General features: G+C 39.8%; 1 protein-coding gene across 7 annotated transcripts in view; it reads right to left on the bottom strand.

Annotated features, from left to right (window-relative positions):
• The window catches only part of smoc1 (SPARC related modular calcium binding 1), a 76,724-nt gene that overhangs the window by 3,438 nt on the left and 53,495 nt on the right, over positions 1–19,791 (bottom strand). For all 7 annotated transcript variants that reach the window (XM_067454976.1, XM_067454977.1, XM_067454979.1 and 4 more), the window contains 4 exons: positions 18,934–19,016; positions 15,486–15,591; positions 14,658–14,902; positions 13,409–13,462 (listed from right to left, as the gene is read on the bottom strand). In XM_067454976.1, the coding sequence (XP_067311077.1) occupies positions 13,409–13,462; positions 14,658–14,902; positions 15,486–15,591; positions 18,934–19,016 (488 nt within the window). The remainder of the gene's footprint in view (positions 1–13,408; positions 13,463–14,657; positions 14,903–15,485; positions 15,592–18,933; positions 19,017–19,791) is intronic.

The following is a 19,791-nucleotide window of genomic DNA, read 5'->3' as shown; positions in this document are numbered from 1 at the left end:
AGCGCTACACCAACCAGAGCAACGAAGGTGAAACGGAGCACATTAAACTTTCGCTGTATCCGGTCGGCAAAACTCAGAACACATCTTCCCTTTTTAAGAATGACTTCAGTGCCGTTCTTTTTTCTTTTCTCAGAGAAAAGCTTAACTTCAAGTCTTCCAGAATCGCGGTCAAAGCTGATTCGAATGACCGCCGTTCGCCAGTTTCTGTGTTTACTAGAAGCACGCAAACGCAACTCTGGCATCATTATGCGCCCACCGACTCTATACACGATGTGATTGGCCCGACCAGAGTTTGACGATTACAGCTCAGAAGGGTATTGAGAGTTGCTAGACGACACTCGCGGGCAGATTAGATTTGTTGCTGCTAGGGTGCGTCTAGATTTATAGGCTACTGTTTCAGCGCAATAAGCAGTGAAAAAGAATTCAATTTAGTACTGAGAGATGGCTTAAAGGTTCACTATGTAGTATTTTTGCAGTAAAATATCCAAAAACCACTAGGCCAGTGTTCTATATTTTGTTCAGTTGAGTACTTACAATATCCCAAATGTTTCCAACTATTTGTAAATTGTGAGAAAATTGCTATTTTAACTAAGGACCGGGACGTTTCAGCATAGCGTTTGAGCGAGTCGCCTGTCAATCGCGTCATATCTGCGTTACCCTCGGTTTTATTCTGCAGAAGCGCTTTTCTCTTAGCAGTGTGAACATGTCACAGCAGCGCCGAGCGAACGCCGAGTAACGTCATAACATCATTTTAAACACACTTAAATGTATCTAATATGATAAACAGAGCTGCTGCCTTTACCTTATAATCATGACCGGAAAAAGCGGAAGTGCGCGCCCCCGGCAACTGTGTCCCGTCCCATCATAATAAAAGTCCCAGTACTCGCGAGCCGTGTGTTTGTATAACAATCACTCCAGCAGCCGCGCTCAGCTCCACAACACTCGGTCCTGCTCTGCTTCACACTACAGTAACGTTAATAACCGCATCCATGAAAATGATTTCTGCCCGAGTCCTCTTTTCCACCGGCTGTGAGGTCAAGACCACATTTTCCAAGATACTGCGCTCACACTTGGCGTCATCAAACTACGCCTTTGTTTAAAATAGGCGCCCTCCAGTGGACAGAAAGTTGCATAGTGCACCTTTAATGAGTGCGCACTTTGGGTGTGAGCACAAAATCTGCGGAAATTAGTAAAATTATGCATAATACACAGAATCCCACACTGAAATTCAAGCCCAAAAATATTCAATACTCATCCGAATGAGACAAGTGAGTGAGGGGAGGCGGGTTTGTATGTAACTCTCACTGTTGGCAAGACGAGAGAGCGAGAAAGCAGAGCTGTTATCATGTATCTGTTCTGCAGAAAATAAGAAGATATTTCAGCATCGATATGTATAAAAAAATCAATATTGATATTTTTGACAACACTACATTGCATTGTCTTTCAAAGCACAGATAGTGTGTGCAGTCAATACATGCTCACTAGAAAGTTCATCTTCATCCAGTGCCTGTGCTATCTCTCTCTCTCCAGGACTTGGTTGACTCGGTTAACTACAGTTCTGTCATGACAACTTTCTGAGTGTTTGGCATAGTAATTGTTATGACAATGTTGATATGTTTGGTCTTGGTGTAATAGATCTGACACGCTGTTGATGCTGTTATTATCCTGTTATCAAGTATGGGACTTGCTACTGTCAATATACACGCACTCTGTTGTGAGCAAGTAAGACATGCTGCTGCTGTACAATATAGCGTGCATGAATTACCCATAGCATCTATTCAGGTGCAGCTGGGGAGGGTGGAGGGTTTCTGAATGCGCACTGCACTGCTACAGCAAATGCTAACCAAGTATTGAAGATTGAGCAGTGAGCCCATTGGCTACTGATACAACAGGAACCAATCAGCTATGCCCAATAGAGAATGATGTGATTACACACAGGTTAAGTTAAGGACCTATCAGTCTGCATCATGAAGAGTTTTTTGACAGAACTTTGTATTCATGAGTATTTATTAACCCACTTACAGAAGCGCTTGTTAACCCAAACATCTATTGTTGTGATCTAAAGTATTCGGTTGTTCCATCTATTTCTTTGACAACTGTAAAACATGGCCTGCCAGTGTTGCCACCTTGCAGACCAACTAATTAGAGCAAAAATAATCAAGATGTGGCGGTAAAAAAGAGCTGCATGCACACAGTATGCGCATATTATGCTGATGACATTTTCATTGCATACCCTAGCACACACATGTAAAAGCCAAAGCACACTTCTAGCTCTCTGCTAAAAAGTGTCACTGCTAAATTTAAAGGTGTACTGCAGAAGAGTTTTGCCTTTTTGTGTTTACCTTGATTCACTACATTAAGCATACAATAATGATTGACATTTCTGATTTATGTCATTTGTCCTGCATATGTGGTCCTTTCTCTGGAAAATCTGTTGGACATCCTATTTTTTTCTAGTCAATTGGTTCGCACATGTAAATGAATCAATAAAAACGATTGATAATGCTTTATTTTACTGCGTCATTGTAACATACGTTACATGTAGTTATTATAGTAATAACTATAAATTATGCATAATTACATGCAACTAACCAAACCTTAAACCTTTGCTCCATATAATGGATAATTGTTTGCTTTAATGGCAATCAGCGGATAAATATTTTTATCTTATTTAGCGTAAACATCAGTTATTAAAAACAACAACAATTATATATTTTTTTAACCTCAAATGCTCGACTTCAGTGTTGTGAGTCATCACATTGGAAAGGTCACGGCCTTGACGTAGGTGGAAGTACCGACCCAGTGTTAAAGCAAACGTGCAAAGACTAAATCAAATGTCCTTTACAAAAATAAAGGTAAAACAGCATTGTTGGAGGATTTTAAAATTGGAGGAGAAAAAAATAGTTTTTCGGCACTGGGTCGGTAATTCCACCTACATCAGGGCCGTGACCTTTCCGACATGATGATGTCATGCGTTTGTAATGACTCACAACACCGAAGTCGAGCATTTGAGGTTAAACACGAAATCTCTCTCTACAGAGAGAGAGAGACTAAAGTATCTGAAACCCTTCCTTTGAACCTGCGTTGACCTTAAACCTGTTGGTTTCAATTGAAAACCATTATGTGAAGAAAAATCCTGGAATGTTTTCCTCAAAAAAAACTTAACTTCTTTTCAACTGAAGAAAGAAAGTCATGAACATCTTGGATGACATGGGGGTGAGTAAATTATTAAAAAAAATTCATTTTAAAGTGAACTAATCCTTTAACTGTGGTTAATCCATTTTAAATTATACTATATTATTACTATATACTATAATTATATATTTACTTTTAAGTACTTTTTATCTTTCAAATTCCTATTTTTACTGTTATATTTAGTGTCCCAGTGTTGTGTGTTCTATGTAAAGCACATTGGTCAACCATGTGTTGTGGAAATGGTGCTATATAAATAAAATTGACATTGACATTGACATATATATATCCCCACAGCAAACATACCTATTAAACATAGTTGCAGGGGCGTTTTTGAGGCGAATTTGAGAGCATGTCTTGTTTGTCCGTTAGTGTGGAGAATTCTTTTAGCTCTCAGTGTCTGCATACTCATTCTTCTCCAAAGCCCAATTCCCTTTGGTAATTAACAGGCACCAGAAAAAAGGTCTACTTTGGCCTCTACTCTTTCAGAGCGGTAAAGTGATGAAATGACTGTGCCATTAAGAACACAAAGCCTCTCCCTGCTCACCCCCGTCCCCCTCATCTGATAAAGGCCGGGGAAACCAGATCCAGTGTGTCTGAGAGCAGCCTTACCTGACTGCTGATCTCTGATTAGGACTTACATTGGAGACTTGGAGGGGTAGGCTACTGCCCGGTGGCAGAAAAGGTGTGCAACAAGGTATCACTGATGCTGATTTGAAAAAAATTGTGCATGATTTGTACAACATTTAGAGGGGTACTACTAGTTTTCTGCAAAATCAGGTGTTGATAAGGAGCATATAGTGTGGTAAAGACTTTATATTAGGGATTAAGTGGCATCCTAATGCAGTAGTAGTGTTTAGAAATCAAAAGTCAACAAAAATGACCATAAAATCAAACAATAAAATGTATTAATAGGACCATAAATCCAATAATGACCCAATAATGTGCAAAATAATTAACAGGACATTGGCTGAGATGAAAAAGAGAAATTGGCAAGACATTGGCTGAGGTGTTGAGGTGTATTTTACTTGCTCTCAGACCTGCAACCTGCATTTCTGGATCACAACCCACCAGTTATAAAAAATATATATATTGGGCACTGCAAAAACAGGAAATTGAAAGCAAATGCTATATAATCTCAACATACAATAAACCTAAGTTAGACTTGTGCTTGTATACAAAAGGCTACAGAAAAGGACATAAAAAAGCAAGGGCGATTCACTCCCAGACAGTGCCAAATTTCCCAATTGAGCAAGTAGTCTCCTTCTTTTTTTGCATACTCCATAGAAAACATCACCATGATGTCATCCATAATTATCGTACATGACTAAGATGCAACAAATCAGTGTGTCTGCAACATTCTCCCAGCCAGATGCTTAAAGTGCCTTTTTCACAAGGCTAATGGCACACACAAACAAAGCCTCTTTCTAACGCAAGAAATAAGAGTCGAGTCTCATGTCTGCTGTCAAAATGAAAGCAAACAAACTGACATATTTTCCAGCTCACTAAAACAGTCTGACATCAAGTTTTTGTCCATCCAAAAGCAACTGGCTATTTTTACCACTTAAAGCTCAAAAACAGTGGCATGCATGCTATCTTAAATATGCTGCCTTAAACTGCTTTAACGAGAGGAAGTACCAATATAAGTGTTACAATGCACTGGTAGAATCTGTAGAAATGTGCAGAGCAGGTGAGTCCCATATAGTGATATTAAACAATTAGCCTGGAAGGATGGCCCACCCCTGTTTTAACAGCCCTCTTAATTTCCAACAAAGGCATACAAGCTTACCCGCACATTAGAGACTAATAATTAGTGCATTTAGTTCGGAGTTTCTTACATACAATGAAAAGAATGCCTGTGTAAGAGATGGTTTGATAGTGAAGAGCATATTTCACATTTTAAAATATGAATTTTATATATACATCTTTTCCTCTGCGATCACTTTCAACAACTCTTCAAATAACTTTGTATTGTGCCTCCCATTCAATAAATCACAATATACTTAGTTTTTTGTTAATTTTTTATAAAAATGTTCAAATGTTATCCATTTTATTAAGAAATTCAAACAAATACCATTTTGCCATTCTTTAACGGGGCGTGGAAGTTTACGCAAACTTGTCATCTCTTGCGGTTACTACTAGTTATGGCACAAAATAAACATGAATGAACATCAGAAGGCATGTTGAAAGATACAGTACACCTTACCAAAATCCATATCATATCTAATGTAATCGCTCAATCAGAAAAAGAATGAAAAAGAGTGTTTCAAACCGCAGAATGACGCCAATTAAACAGCTTGCAAACCATGTCACGTTATGCTATATTTACCTCAGAAAAGTCTTTAAATAATCATAAACTCCTTAGTCAGCTAATAAATCATTGTAGAAAGGAGCATTTTGCTAACATATACTTAGCACTATATTTAGGGTTGGGTACCGTTCACATTTTAACCGGTATCTGAAATTCGATGTCTGTACCCAACGTACCTTTTTTTCTGTTTACCTCAACAACTGTAAAGAAACTGTAAGTCACTTATAGAAGTGTTATTGACTATGCCAGAGCTGTCTTGGTCACTGTCTGCCATTGTCTGGGATGTTTGTATTCTGTAATATTTACCAGTGAACTAGCTACTTAATTAATCGTTCGCAGCCTTCGAAGGGTAAGACGGATCTGAAGACCGTCATTATTGCTAAGAAGGCTGTGTCGAAGAGACCCTGACACCAATGGTGTTCACCTCAGCATATGGTGCCCGCCTCCCTTCAGCGATCCGCTAACACCGCCGCAATGCCGAAAGAGGGCTATTGTACAGTCGGGCCAGTTGTTCCCTGCCAGTTCGCCGCTTCAAGGAGCTGCGCTCGATGTGCAGAGTACATAGATTTTCTGGCAGAGTGGGAGAATCATCGTTGGGTCCTGTATATTATAAGAAAGGTGTATACATCCAGTTCAGGTGTCTGTGGTGTGGCAAGCAGCGGGGCGAGGGACCAGGAGAGCGGGCCGGTGACGAGTGGTAATGAGTACCAGCTGCGTGACACACCGATCTCGTCTCTTGGCCAAGTGACGGGAGCATAAAAGGAGGAGCCAAGGCAGCGGAAGACGAGAGAGGACCAGGCCTGGACTTTATGTTGAGTTTTGTTATGTGTGTCTGGGCAGTCGTCCGTGAGGGGCTGGCTGCGGTTTACTTTCATTTTATTTATTTTGGAATTAAAGTTTGTTAAACGTTCGCCGGTTCCCGCCTCCTTCCTTCCATCCATGAACTTTATTACATTGGTGCCGAAGCCCGGGAGGAATTAGGGACGCGCTGTCGGAGAGCCCTCGCTGCTGAGGGGGTGCAGAGGAGTTCGGGCAGCGTGGATGAGGAAAGACCGCGAGTGGCTGCCCGAGGCGGTGGTGCTGGAGCGAGTGAAGACCGGTGGGACGGAGAGCTCGCTGCCGTGCCCCTGGGTTGAGGTGGGGTGGCGGCCATCCTTGAGAGAGCGGAGGAGTTGCCGGCGTTCACCGTGGGCCGGAGCCTGCTGCTGTCCGCCATAATGGGGAGGAGAAGGGAACGCGGAGCTCGCTGCTGTCTGCCCTCAATCGGAGGAGCCACCGCCGGCCGCCAGGGGGTGGAGGAGGATCGGGCCGTCCACCGGGTGTCCAGCACCATCGCATAGCACCGTGAGGAAGAGCCTCTCAGCTGGTGAGGACCAAGCGGCAGTATGTCGGGGAACCGGACCACATTTTTTTTTTTTCTTTCTCCCTCTCTCCCCTCTCTCGTACTGTAGCTCCGTGCTCCCGTCTCCATTTCTCTCGCCTCTCTGTCCTTACCCCCAGGTGCCGCGGCCGCCGTGATCAACCCCCCCCCCCCCTCCCCGGGTCTCGGGAGTGCCCCCTGGCCTGCGAGGGGCGATGGGGGTATGTGGTGTGCCAAGCAGCGGGGCGAGGGGCCGCGAGAGCGGGCCGGTGAAGAGTGGTAATGAGTACCAGCAGCGTGACACACCGGTCTCGTCTCACGGCCAAGTGACGGGAGCATAAAAGGAGGAGCCAAGGCAGCGGAAGATGAGAGAGGCCTGGACTTTACGTTATGTTTTGTTTACGTTTTATTGATGTGTGTTTGGGCAGTCGTCCGTGAGGGGCTGCCCGCGGTTTACTTTCGTTTTGTTTATTCATTTTAAAATTAAAGTTGTTGAACGTTCGCTGGTTCCCGCCTCCTTCCTTCCACTCAACGAACTTTATTACAGTGTCGTATACCCAGTTTCAACGGGTTTCTGCCCACAGTGGTGGGCCCTGAGGCTCTGGTTATGACTCAAGAAGTACAGACTGCGAAAAGGGGGCTATAGAGAGGGTTCCTCCTCCCAGCAGGGATTCAGGGTTTTACAGCCAGTACTTCAGTGTGCCAAAGTGGGATGGAGGGTTGCGGCCCATTTTAGATCTGCGCATTCTCAATCGAGCTGTAGCGAAACTCAGTTTCAAAATGCTTACACTCAAACAGGTCGTGTCACGGATCAGGTCTAATGACTGGTTTGTCACAATAGATCTAAAAGACACATATTTCCATGTATTCCATCCTTCCACAGCACAGGAAGTTCCTGAGGTTCGCTTTCAGGGAAGAAGTGTACCAATATCAGGTACTTCCGTTCGGTCTAGGTTTGTCACCCCGCACCTTCACGCACCTCTGGTTCCCTTGCGCATGTAGGGGATGCGAATTCTCAACTACATCGATGATTGGTCGATTTTAGCGCAGTCGCAGATGGCGGTTCAACATTGAGATGTTGTTCTTGTTCATTTGAGGAAGCTTGGTCTGAGATTGAATTCCAAGAAGAGTGTTCTTTTGCAAGCTCAGACAACTATTGGGATTCAACCACCATGCAGGCTCGCCTATGAGAGCCTTGTGTGGGCCCATCTATTACTAGTGGCCCCTTTCTGGCCGGGCTGAGTATGGTTCTCGGACTTAGTGTCTCTCCTGGATGGCTCTCCCATGGAGATTCTGATCCGGAGGGACCTACTCTCTCAGGCGAGGGGAGCTGTACTGCAACTTTACCCAGAGCTGTGGAAACTGTGGACTTGGCCTCTGAAGGGGCCCAGCTCATGAGTTCAGGTCTCTCAACTGAGATTGTGGAGACCTTTCTACAGTCTAGAGCTCCCTCCACGAGGAAACTGCATGCCTTGAAGTGGAAAGTGTTCACTTCTTGGTGTGGGGATCACCAGAGGGACCCAGTTAACTGCCCAGTGGGTGTAGTGCTGGACTTCCTACAGGAAAGATTATCCGCAGGATTAGCGTATGCGGATTAGCATAGTACTAAACTGTCTTAAAGTGCTCATCAATGTCAGTGTTTGAGATTACTAATCAAATGAATGTACTGTTTACAGAGGCTGCTGAGCACATTTAATTTAATAAACTAGGTTTCCTGGTCCCCTTCAGTAAATTCATCTGTGGTGCTTTTGGTTTTAAACTAAACTTTTATACTCTTTTTGTATAAAACTTTTGGTACTGTGCCCAAACACAATTTTACTAAAAGCTCATATTTACAACTTGTTTAGTTTCGTGGCATTAGTTTTCTCACAGTTTTGGAATAAAACATGTTTTGAAAAATATATTTCTTATATAAATAATATTTTTGTATAATATATACAAATTTTAATATTTTTTTTTGTGCATTTTTCATAACAACAAACCGTTTTTTAGTTCACTCTTTTCCCACTTCAGCAATAATCAACCAAACCTTTTATTTAAAAAGAGTTCAACCTTAAGGCTGTGCTCCAAAGCATGCAAGATTTATGACAGTTTAATTTGGAAATTTCATTTTCAGGTCTGAACTCAAAAACTGGTTAAGAGGTAATAAATTGATTATAATGACTGCATAAATATACTTTAGTCCCATAAAATCCCTTAGAAATGCTAAATTGTCGATTAAAAAACATTAACAAACTAAAATAGTACATTCATTTCATTGAAATAAAAAACAAAATCAGTGAAAAGCACCAGAGGGTTAAGAAAACCCCCATTTTGGGACCTCTGTATTTATAAAACCCTGCGTATGACCCTGGTTATAAACATATATCCAAACACACAGTGTAATAAGGAGCATCATCAGCATTTTAAATAGATAATTCTGGTGTCTGGATTGCTGTAACTGGTTTTGTAACTTAATAAATATCACTATTTGTCATACATTCATTGTCAAACAGCCACAGCCAGATGAAGGAAATGTCCAGAGGCTCTCATCACGTAGAAATTTTGGCAGAGCACAGTCCCAAATCCCAACTACATCAGACTCATCAATTTTACTTCCAGTACACTTTAAGCGACAAGACATAAAACTGTCTTTTAGGAGAACCTTGGCCCAATTCATCAAGCCTCGAGTGTGTACACGGGAGGGGGGTGTCGAAAAGCAAACTCTTTGGCTGTGGGCAGGAGAAGCCCCTCAGCTCTCCAAACCAAGCAGCTGTTTATCTTGGCAGTGCTAGTCACGGTCCACTGGGCCTGACTTTCTGCCCGCTCCCGGCCACTGTTTTTAGGTTGAAGTGGGCAGCGCCAGGGTAAACACATGAGCTCAGCCCTCGCTGGGTCCTTTGTGGGACTCTGCTAGGCTACCAGAACCCACAAGCCAGGGTAAACAGCAGCTAATAACAAGGGAATCCCACTGGTCGGAGAGCGAGCTGGCGAGAAACTGTGCTAGTGGGCTAGCGAGCCTGTCATCAAACGCTAAACACCTAACTACGAGCAAAACATTATGGCTGGCAAAAGTCAGACAGTGAGCGCAAAGGAGCGAGAGAGTGACTTGTCATCATTCTATGAGACAGAATGTCTCTGCTTTCTGCTCTGCTTCTCGGTCTCCGAAACGGTAAAAAAAACAAAAAAAACATGTGAGACAGTCTCGGTCTCAGAGCTATTACAGTTGCCATCATTTCAAATAAACAGTCGTGCTTCCAAATAAGTGTGTTTTTTCTCTGGCTCTAAAGAAAATATCACTGAAGACTACCACTAATCAAATGTGAAGGAAATGGTGCCACAAAGTCTTATTCAAACCAGTTATAAAGCTGCGCATGACTTCTGAGCGTCTACACACAGGAGCCCAATGAATTAAACCTCACGCTGTAATTTAGCAAAGAGAAACAGGTGGGTCGGGACACACTGAATTATAGCATTTAGATAAATAATTTCTCCCCTTAAGTTCCACTTTAGAGAACCACAAACCCAAAGGAGGCCGATATGGAGAAACACATCAGGGTTAATATTAAAACCACACTTTCCTTCTCATAACCCAGTAATATACAGCAAAGTCGTGACAGCACCGTACATTTATATTTTGCGATATATAAAACAGAAAAGAGTAAAAAAAGCCCAGGGTCATGACTCCTTGTGGTAATTTTGGAAATCGTTTTCTCCTACTAGATTTATGAGGTTGGAAACATTTTTACAGACTTACTAATGCACTTGTCATTGCTTATCTCTGAAGCAGAACAAATGATGTGTTTGAGGAGAACTGAGTAACTTCAAACCTGTAAGTTTTGTCCAACAAAAGCTATTAGACGGAATGTCTTCTTGTAATAAGTAACATAAGTAGCAAGTCTTATGGCCAGTGATGGAGTGGCAGAACTTCTCGTGCAGCTAATGATGGGATGTAGCATTATTTTGACTCAATCTTTGGAGGATCAGGTGGATTGTGGGCTACCGCACCATCCGGCCTAGTTATCTGAGGTTAAGTGGTTGCTTCCAAGTTCTAACCCAAAGGCTGTTCACCATAATTTAGTTGGTGTATGATCTAACTACACCATTGTGGGGACAAAAAGCATCTTATTTAATTGGCTTTGCACAATAATTATTTTGAGCATTGACAATAATGGAGGACATTTGGCTCTAAACCCTAACATTTGGCTCTAAACCAATTAATTAATAATTAATTGGTTTGAGTAGAGCCAACTCAAATTAAACAAATTAGTTCAAACAAATGAACTTTTATGAGTAGAGCTTTCGTTTTCTTTGGAGTTCACAAAACTGACACATTTGAAGTAATCTGAAATGTTTCATTGGTTTAAGTCTTACGAACTTGTTTCTTTTAATTTAGACAAACTTAAATTGAACCAAAACTGGGCTTGGATTTATATTTCCCAGCATGCTTTGACATGACACTCAAAAGGGAGAGTAAATGCTAAAATTAAGTGTTATATGACACTTTGTTATGCAAGATAAATGTTTAGGGCCAGATTTAAAAACAGTTTGCGCCAGCGCAAACCCTCTTTTGGCGTTAAAAAACTACTGTCAGGATTTACTAAAGACGTGCAGTGAAAAATTAGTGCTGAAAAGGCATGGACAGGGTTATTTTTGAGGGCTGTCCTTTTTTCATATGCATTTGTAGTAGTTTCTCTTTTAAGCGCAGTATATATGGCAGTAGTATTTATGGCTATTTTTTACCACCCAAAAAAAAAAGCATGTCTTAATCCAGATGCTAACGGGTAGATTGCATTCGTTATGGAAATTCTCCAGTTACTTTTTTTGTTGTCAGTAGATCACACGCAGAACTGTCCACTGCTTTTAAGGAATTGCACTCTCACGCTAATTTGCCCTGTTTAGTAAATCCGGCCCTATATAGTGTTTAAAGGAATGTATGATGTGTATAGTTACATTGTGTACTAAGACCAACAAGAAATGAAAAGTTGTGATTTTCTAGACCGATATGACTAGGATCTACACTCTCATTCCTGCTTGCACAGAGCATGCTGGGGACTATTTTCAGGCACTGCGTAATATCACTGCGCCGCTGCACCCATGGTACAGCAGCAAAGTTCCCTGATTATTACGCAGGAATGAGAGTGTAGTTCCTATAGTCATATCAGTCTAGAAAACAACAACTTTTAATTTTCTGTCGGTTTTAGTAAACGATGTAACTATACACATCACAACATTTAAAAGGAAAATGTTGGCCTTATTTTGTCACTGACTGAGCAGTAGGCTGGATGGAGCCGTTTACCTCCAGCCTTTGTGCTAAGCTAGGCTAGTAGTGGGTGCATCAGAGATAAAAATGGTATGTATGGACTTATCTAACTCTGGGGGACACGGTGAATAAGCTAAGTCCTAAAAAGTGTTATACAGTTATTCAGTATGTAAAAATTTCTATATTGCTGCACTCATTTAACAAGTGCAATGCTATGCTAATGCTATCAAAGCTTTGTGTTACCAATAAGCACGGTAACATTTATTGAATTAGCTAGTTAAAGCTAAACAAGTTTACACTACAAAAATGTTTAAGATGATCATTTTAACTACTTTCAAGACTACTTTTAACTACTTTTTAACTACTTTTTTAAATAAAACTACTTTCAAGAAACACACTGTATTTTGTAAATAATTAAACACTGCAATGTCAAAGTTGATATTATGACTTTATATAGGGTCAGACACTTGCATGTGTCTGCCCAGGCAAAAATTAAGGAATTTATTTCCATTTTTGTTTATGCACATTTTTCCTTATCTGATAAACGTGTTTTTTTTTTTTTTTTTTTTTTTTTACACAAACAAGCGCATATGTTTTTTTTTTAAAGATTTGTTTTGAATTTATGCGCATCTTGGTGTTTCTGTCCAACTGTTTTTTATGCGATATCGCAAAAAATAGGTTGAAGGAAACATAGCTATTGTGAATACTCTCTTTCCGTAACAACATCCAAAAACACGGACATTGAACACCTAAGGCATTAACTCGCACCTTTGTTATACAATAGTATACTTATTGTAACGTAACAGTTGTAACAGTTTCCACATGTTATTATTTTATTTGCACTTTCTTGTCAACTTAAACTTTGGCTTGAAAAAGTGCCTATGAGCACAGATTCATATTTTCCTCCCAGAGATAGATGACAGCTTAACAGTCTCTAGGAGTTGAATGTCAATTTTCCACCAAATTACTTTCAGTAATGATGTCACTTTCTTTTTATCTGCTATTTTTTAGTCCCTGATTATTCTCTGAGAATAGTTACTTCTGACTCAACCCCCACTACCATGAAAAACTATGATTAAAGTAATCATCTATTGAATCCAGCTCACAAAGAATACATGTACACACAAACTCAGACACAATGTGGGTGGCCACAAAGATGCATCATTCATGCCGTCTCCATTTTAAAACACCAAGGTTTATATTGTTCACTACATTGCTCGCTCTCTATTCATAGTGTTAATATATTATAACTGCTGCTCTCTGCAGGAAAATGTTAGTGCGAAAGCAATTAGTCAGGCCTTACTGAACAAATTTGTCCCTTGCCTTGTCCCTTGACTGCTGCTGATTGTAGTGCTACCTGCAAACAGAACATACAAGACAGACAGATATCAGTTAATCATAAGAACAAGATCAGAGTAACATGTTTTCTCAGACACATTGTTTTTCCTATCAATTTTTCCAGTAGTCAGCAACTACTGAATCTCACAAAGATGTCACTGTGCCAGTATTTAATTATACAATCAATGCTCAGAACATGAGATTATAAAGAATGTTTTTTAGTTGTCTTTCCTCAGCCTTATTTACCCACATGTTTGGGTTTTGAGTATGAACACTAAGTGAACACAGCGAATGGGCGTGGAATCATGGAACTGACCGATGGATCTAATAATGTTCATGGGGAAATAATGTTTATGGATGAGTGAATGCATTCATGTTTTTTAACATGACTGTGGTATGAAGAAGGGCGGGATTACTAATAAGAGACAGATATCAGCACCACGTACACGCGCGAGTCCCGGGGATAAAAAAAAAAAAAAATAGAGGACATTTCATTCTATCAAACTACTCACAAGTGCTGAATTACAGGTCAGTTTATTTGACAAATAAAATTTGTGAGGAAACGCAATGCTTCTTCACTTGGTCTACACTATCTAAACTGCATTTGAGTGTGTTGAAAGTTATAATGTTATTCTGTGTGTTATTGGCTGCATGAGACTGGCAGTAACGAATTGTAACAAAGACTAGCAGTAACATTTGGATATTGTAAGTATTCAACTGAACAAAATATATAACACTGACCTGGTGGTTTTTGGATGTTTTACTGCAAAAATCCTACATATTACACTTTTAGTGACTGTCTAACTACTATTATCTCAATACATATTTTTTTTATTTATTTCTTGTCTACAGGAACTTAAATGCAGAACATGTATTAAACAACCTGGGAAATAGCATCTGCATTCAATTGTTTACCAATTTATTTACAAATACTTTTCAGGCAAACCATTCTTGTATATCTTCCCTTGTAATGTAAATACTATTACCAGAAACTACTCCCTCCACCATATCAAATTGGTAGGAAGTTGGTAGGAACACCAACTTTCATTGTGCACTCAATGAAACAGGAAGTACCAGGGGAAATTAAGTAACTTCCCTAATAACCTCGCCAAATGTGGTTCCACCAAAGCACAACACCACCACTCCAGTTCCTTTAGACTAGCTCCTTTAGACTTATTATTTTTATCATAAATGCATGAAGAAAAACTGCATACCCTCTTTATTGACTCCTAGACATCCTTTGAGTTCTTGAAGGGAGATGGTCTTGTCCTTGTTAAGGTCGCAGTAGTCGGTGAACTTGCGGGCACATCGTTTGGGTTTGGCTTTCTTCTTCACATATCGCTTGAATGGCTTCATCTCTTTCTTGTTGATATCGTGACTGCCATTATTATCCAGCTGGGCAAAGTACCAATGAACCACCCGTTCCTCCAGTGTGTGGCTTGGGTCAGGCTCAACAAACCTGGAGCAGAAACAATCACAGCTGGAGGAATGTGCTGTATAATACTTTTAATATAAGTCAAATTTATTTTTCATATAATTTTTTTTAATGTGTCAGTGAGAGAAGAGAGACTGGAAATGACTGAAGAGAAAAGCAGCACACAGTTCTTTTATAACTTTTTCACCAAAAAGCATCACACTAGGGCAGATCAAAATGTCAAAACCATTACAAAACTTGAAGAACTGTTTGTTCTATGTGGACATTAATGATACCTCTTTTGAAGAATTACAATTACGACATGATCAAATTGATTGATTTATTGTGTTCAGACTTTGAACACATAACGCTCTTGGCCAGAGAGACATGGGAAGCTGAGGGAAATTTGTCAGGCCAACTCGACCAATGTGGTAGGACCTTTAGAACAAGTAAGAACTACTACAAAAATACTGCATATTCCTATCTAGTTAATCAATGCTGGCCCGATCAAAACTAGACTTGTTTTTGGTTCTTATGATATTAATACAATTAAATTAAATGCTGTTTATTTTGACTAAAATGCTTTTGCATGGCATCTGTAAACAATGCATTACTATTAAGTTCTTACCTCCCACCACCAGAGGGGGTTGGTGAGTTGATAGCTTGCACCATGTCAGTAGTAAGGGCATCCAACAGGCTGGTTATGAATTCCACTTTCTTTCCCTCTGGACACCCTGTAACATTTAAGGATAGATCCGCATAACCACAAGCATTCCAATATATTCTTGCAGCAGCACAAACAAGATAGATTTCAACATTAAAATGTTCTCAGAACAACTTGTTTTCAAGTATTAAGAATTAAGCTGTCCTAATAAAAAATACAACATAATGCAATACGGTTCTTTTTTTCTAATATAAATGTCAACGCTGATCTCAGGCTTAGCAGTTCAAAGATACCCTAACAAAACATGCCAAACAAAAGATGTTAGCATTTGCAAATGTTGGAATACATGTGTGAAATGTAAAGTAGCAAAAAAGCTATCGAGCGACAAGGTGACGAGGGCACTTTCGCAGACCACCACAGCCCTGTTAACTTTTACGACACATTTCTGAACACCTCGGGTAGCGCCTTTTTAACTGTCCCAGATGCTTAGCTGCAATGGCGTGCTCGACTTGATGTTTTGGCCTTAATTGTGTCTCTTAAAGGGTGACTTGAAACAGAAGAATGTAATAAAATAATCTCCGTTTACATTTTGACTTTGGTCGCCCATTTTAATTTTGGTTTTCACGTGCCGTCCTCACTCTAATGTTGCTGGTTCAGGGCAGTATGGGAGGTGGGGCCCTGTGGCTTACCAGGTGACTTCAATTAGTATCTGTAAGGTTTGGACAAGTGTGATGACGTGCCGGCTCAGTGCTTCTCAGCCCATGTGTTAAATTAAAACATATGGAATCAGACTCATCTTGTCAAACTTCCCATACTATATTCGGCAGATGTATTCTTCATAAAGCCAGCTTGTGTGAAGCTCGGATCAGCCATAAGTTCGTTTGCACGAGTATGATGATGCTACAAGTAGGTCTTGTAGTGGAATATGGCCTGTGGAAATGGTTATAATACATCCATCCAAAAGTTATTTTCCCACCACCCATTTCTGTGTTGAAAGGATGAAACCAAGACTCTTTGCTTTGGTGCCAGGTTGCACCCAAGGAGAGTACATAAAAATCCTTTGACTGATCCCCCCCGGGCACTGACAGCACCTCTCGGCCCCCCGCTGCTGTCCTCCCCAGTGGTCCACGCCATCATAAACCAATCCACACATCTGTTACCCAGTCAGGAGCCATGTTTTACTCTGTAAACTTACCAGATGGGGAATTAAAAAGGAGTTACAATGAAATCTAAATGAAAGGGAAAGAAGCGAAAAACCCAGGAAAGAACTGGAACAAGCGAAAGCCTAATATTTCAAGGGAAAACCACTTTTAAATGCTAACATGTGGTACTGTATATTCTTGTAACCATTTGTCAAACATTATTAGCAAGCACAAAAATAAATCCATACTCGTTTTATTTTTTTGTATAGGCAACATAGTCAAGGAAAATTAAAATATACCATAAAAGAAGATCCAAAAGAAGTGTAGAGAAACGTATTAGCAATGCAGTATACGGAAGCTACTTTTTACGCCACAGGATATATATTTTGTTGTTGTTGAATTTTTAACTCTGACTTTTATTGTCAGAATTGCATATAAAGTTAGAACTGCGTGATATAAACTTAGATTTAAAGTTATAAAGTCAGAATTGCATACAAAAGTCGCAATTATGTGTTGTAAAGTCAAAAATATGAGCTCCTATAAACTTGCAATTGTGAGTTATAAATTGCAGTTTTGAGATATAAAGTCACATTTATATTTTAAATTGTTTTATTCCATGGTGTAAACTAGCTTCCATAGCAATACCAGTCATTATTGCACATAAAACAAAATTAGTAATAGGCTTTAGCTAGATCACAGCTGTGATTTGCTACTTGCTAGTTAGTTACAGGGGGAAAGGTATTTTAAAGAGCAGATGTTTGGAAAAATAATCAATAATTTTGGTCCATTGTCCCAAAAGAGAACATAGAAATGCATATATCTAACAAAATGGTAGTTAACTTTGAAGAGTACACTAGCTTATAGCTTATTAATGATCTTAAAGCTGACAAATGACCGGTACAATGTATAACCAATATACTTGAGGAATTCTGTAAATAAAGTATAAACAGAAGAGAAAGTGACTTGTAATGTAATAATGAAGACTACATTAAGTTAATGGTATAGTTCACCCAAAAATTCAACTTATCCCATAATTTGCTCACCCTCAAGCCATCCTAGGTGTGTATGACTGTCGCCTTTGGCTTGGCTTGCTCAGTTGGGGACACTAAAATTTCGATTAAAGTTATTCAACTAATTTTACAAATAAAATTTATGAATTAGGTTTTATTTAATTCTATAAACTATAATACTGATATGCCAACATTGTAGCTATATGATAAATGAAAATAAGCTGATAACATCACAGTTTTCTCCAGAACGACTGTACAGCCAAATCTAATTTTGTTGCAATATTATCCTGTTTGACACTGTGAAGCTGCTTTGACACAATCGTGATTGTAAAAGCGCTATATAAATAAAGTTGATTGATTGATGACTTTGTTCTTTCAGACAAATACAATTGGAGTTACATAAAAAAATCCTGGCTAATTCAAGCTTTATGATGGCAGTGAATGGCAGCCCCAAATTTTAAGCCCAAAAAAGTGCATCCATCCATTATAGGATGGCTTGAGGGTGAGTCAATTATGGGATCATTTTCAGTTTTGGTTGAACTATCCCTTTAAGCCGGTCACACACCAGATGACAAACACCATTCCATGGCTAGGACAACTCACCAGTATCTCACATTAAGAGGCAATAAATCTAAAGTTTGGATTTTGGTATAAAAAAAAAAAAGGCAAACTTACAGAAATTGTGTGATTAATATTATTATAGCCCTACATGAAGCATATTGTTTTTTCAAGATATTAAGCCCGCCCACCGACTCTATACACGATGTGATAGGCCTGACTAGAGTTTGGTTTTCCAAGCTCGCAAACCGAAGAGTTGCTAGGTGACCTAGGCTATAAATTACATTTGCTACCAATAGGGTACGTTTAGATTCCTAGGCTAAGCTTTTTGCTAAAAAAGTTGTTTTTATGAAACTAATCCACATTAAAGTGTTGATAAATAAAGAATGCATGAGTCTTTTTTTTTGTTTAAAAGCTGAGGCTGTTCTTTCTTTTGAAATAATGCATGTTCAGATATTCATACAATAAAATATTCTGGGGACATTGTGATGATGAAAAAAGCTGGTGGGAACTTTTTTCAAAAACCCTGGCAAACATTGCACACTTTTTGCATGGTTAAGTGCATTATCCTGGTATTTGTGGTGCACTCCATCTTCTTGATAGAATTTTCAGTACAAACAGTACTCACACTATTTATACTACAAAACGACGTACAATAGTGCATAAGTATGCAAATTGAGGGAGTTCAACTGTCCTGCTTACCTGTCAGATCTCTGTCTCTAAAAGGATCTTCCATCTCGGAGTCTCGAGAACGAGCCGCACTGTCACATTCTGGCTTTTTATACCTGATGGAGGACACAAACATGAGGCACTTTTACAATGTTTTCAGTATCTGTACAAAGCCACACAAGCCATATGTGGAGCCACATTTCTTCTGTTCAGTCTGTCGAGTCAGACATCTGAGAGTAAAAACATGAACACACTGGAGAGATGCTTTATAGTAGAAATTTAAGTTGTCATTCTAATTGAAAGTGACATTGACATGTTTCATGTTTACTACTGTAAAGCAGCTTGCTTTAAAACAATCAATTGTATAAAGTGCTATATAAATAAGCATGACATGACTTGACTGGAGTGCCGAATTGCATTTCTCAGTACTGCTGCAAAAGTATTTTGAAGAATGGAAAAGGGCTTTATCAGGGCCTTAATGGAGTCTTTTGACTTTGGCCAGTAGGCAACCATCCATAACTTCCTTGTAAATGCTTAGCTATGTGCCGCCTACCACATCTCAGAACACTTCTGATGACCACAAAGAATGGATTTGGCGACTAGAGCCTAGAGATAGGACAAATACAAGTCCAGCCATGCAAGTCCCGTCTCAGTTAACACAGCTATCCAAACACATGAAATGACACACTCAAAGTATTTGATTTCATTGTTTGATCCAGTTTGGTTCACTGGTTTTTGCTACACACAATTGGACTAAAAATTGAGTATGACAGACATGAGAATGCATGACACTGCTGCCTCCCACAAGAAATCTAGGATTTAATGGAAACATCTATGTCTCAGCGTGGTTCGGAGGCAGCGTGGGCTCAGTGCCTGAATTCAAATTGTGAA

This window comes from Pseudorasbora parva, chromosome 10 (genome assembly GCF_024679245.1).
Source record: "Pseudorasbora parva isolate DD20220531a chromosome 10, ASM2467924v1, whole genome shotgun sequence".
NCBI classification, from domain to species: domain Eukaryota; kingdom Metazoa; phylum Chordata; class Actinopteri; order Cypriniformes; family Gobionidae; genus Pseudorasbora; species Pseudorasbora parva.
The sequence above is the reverse complement of the archived record's forward strand: the minus strand, read 5'-3'. Positions and strand labels throughout refer to the sequence as shown.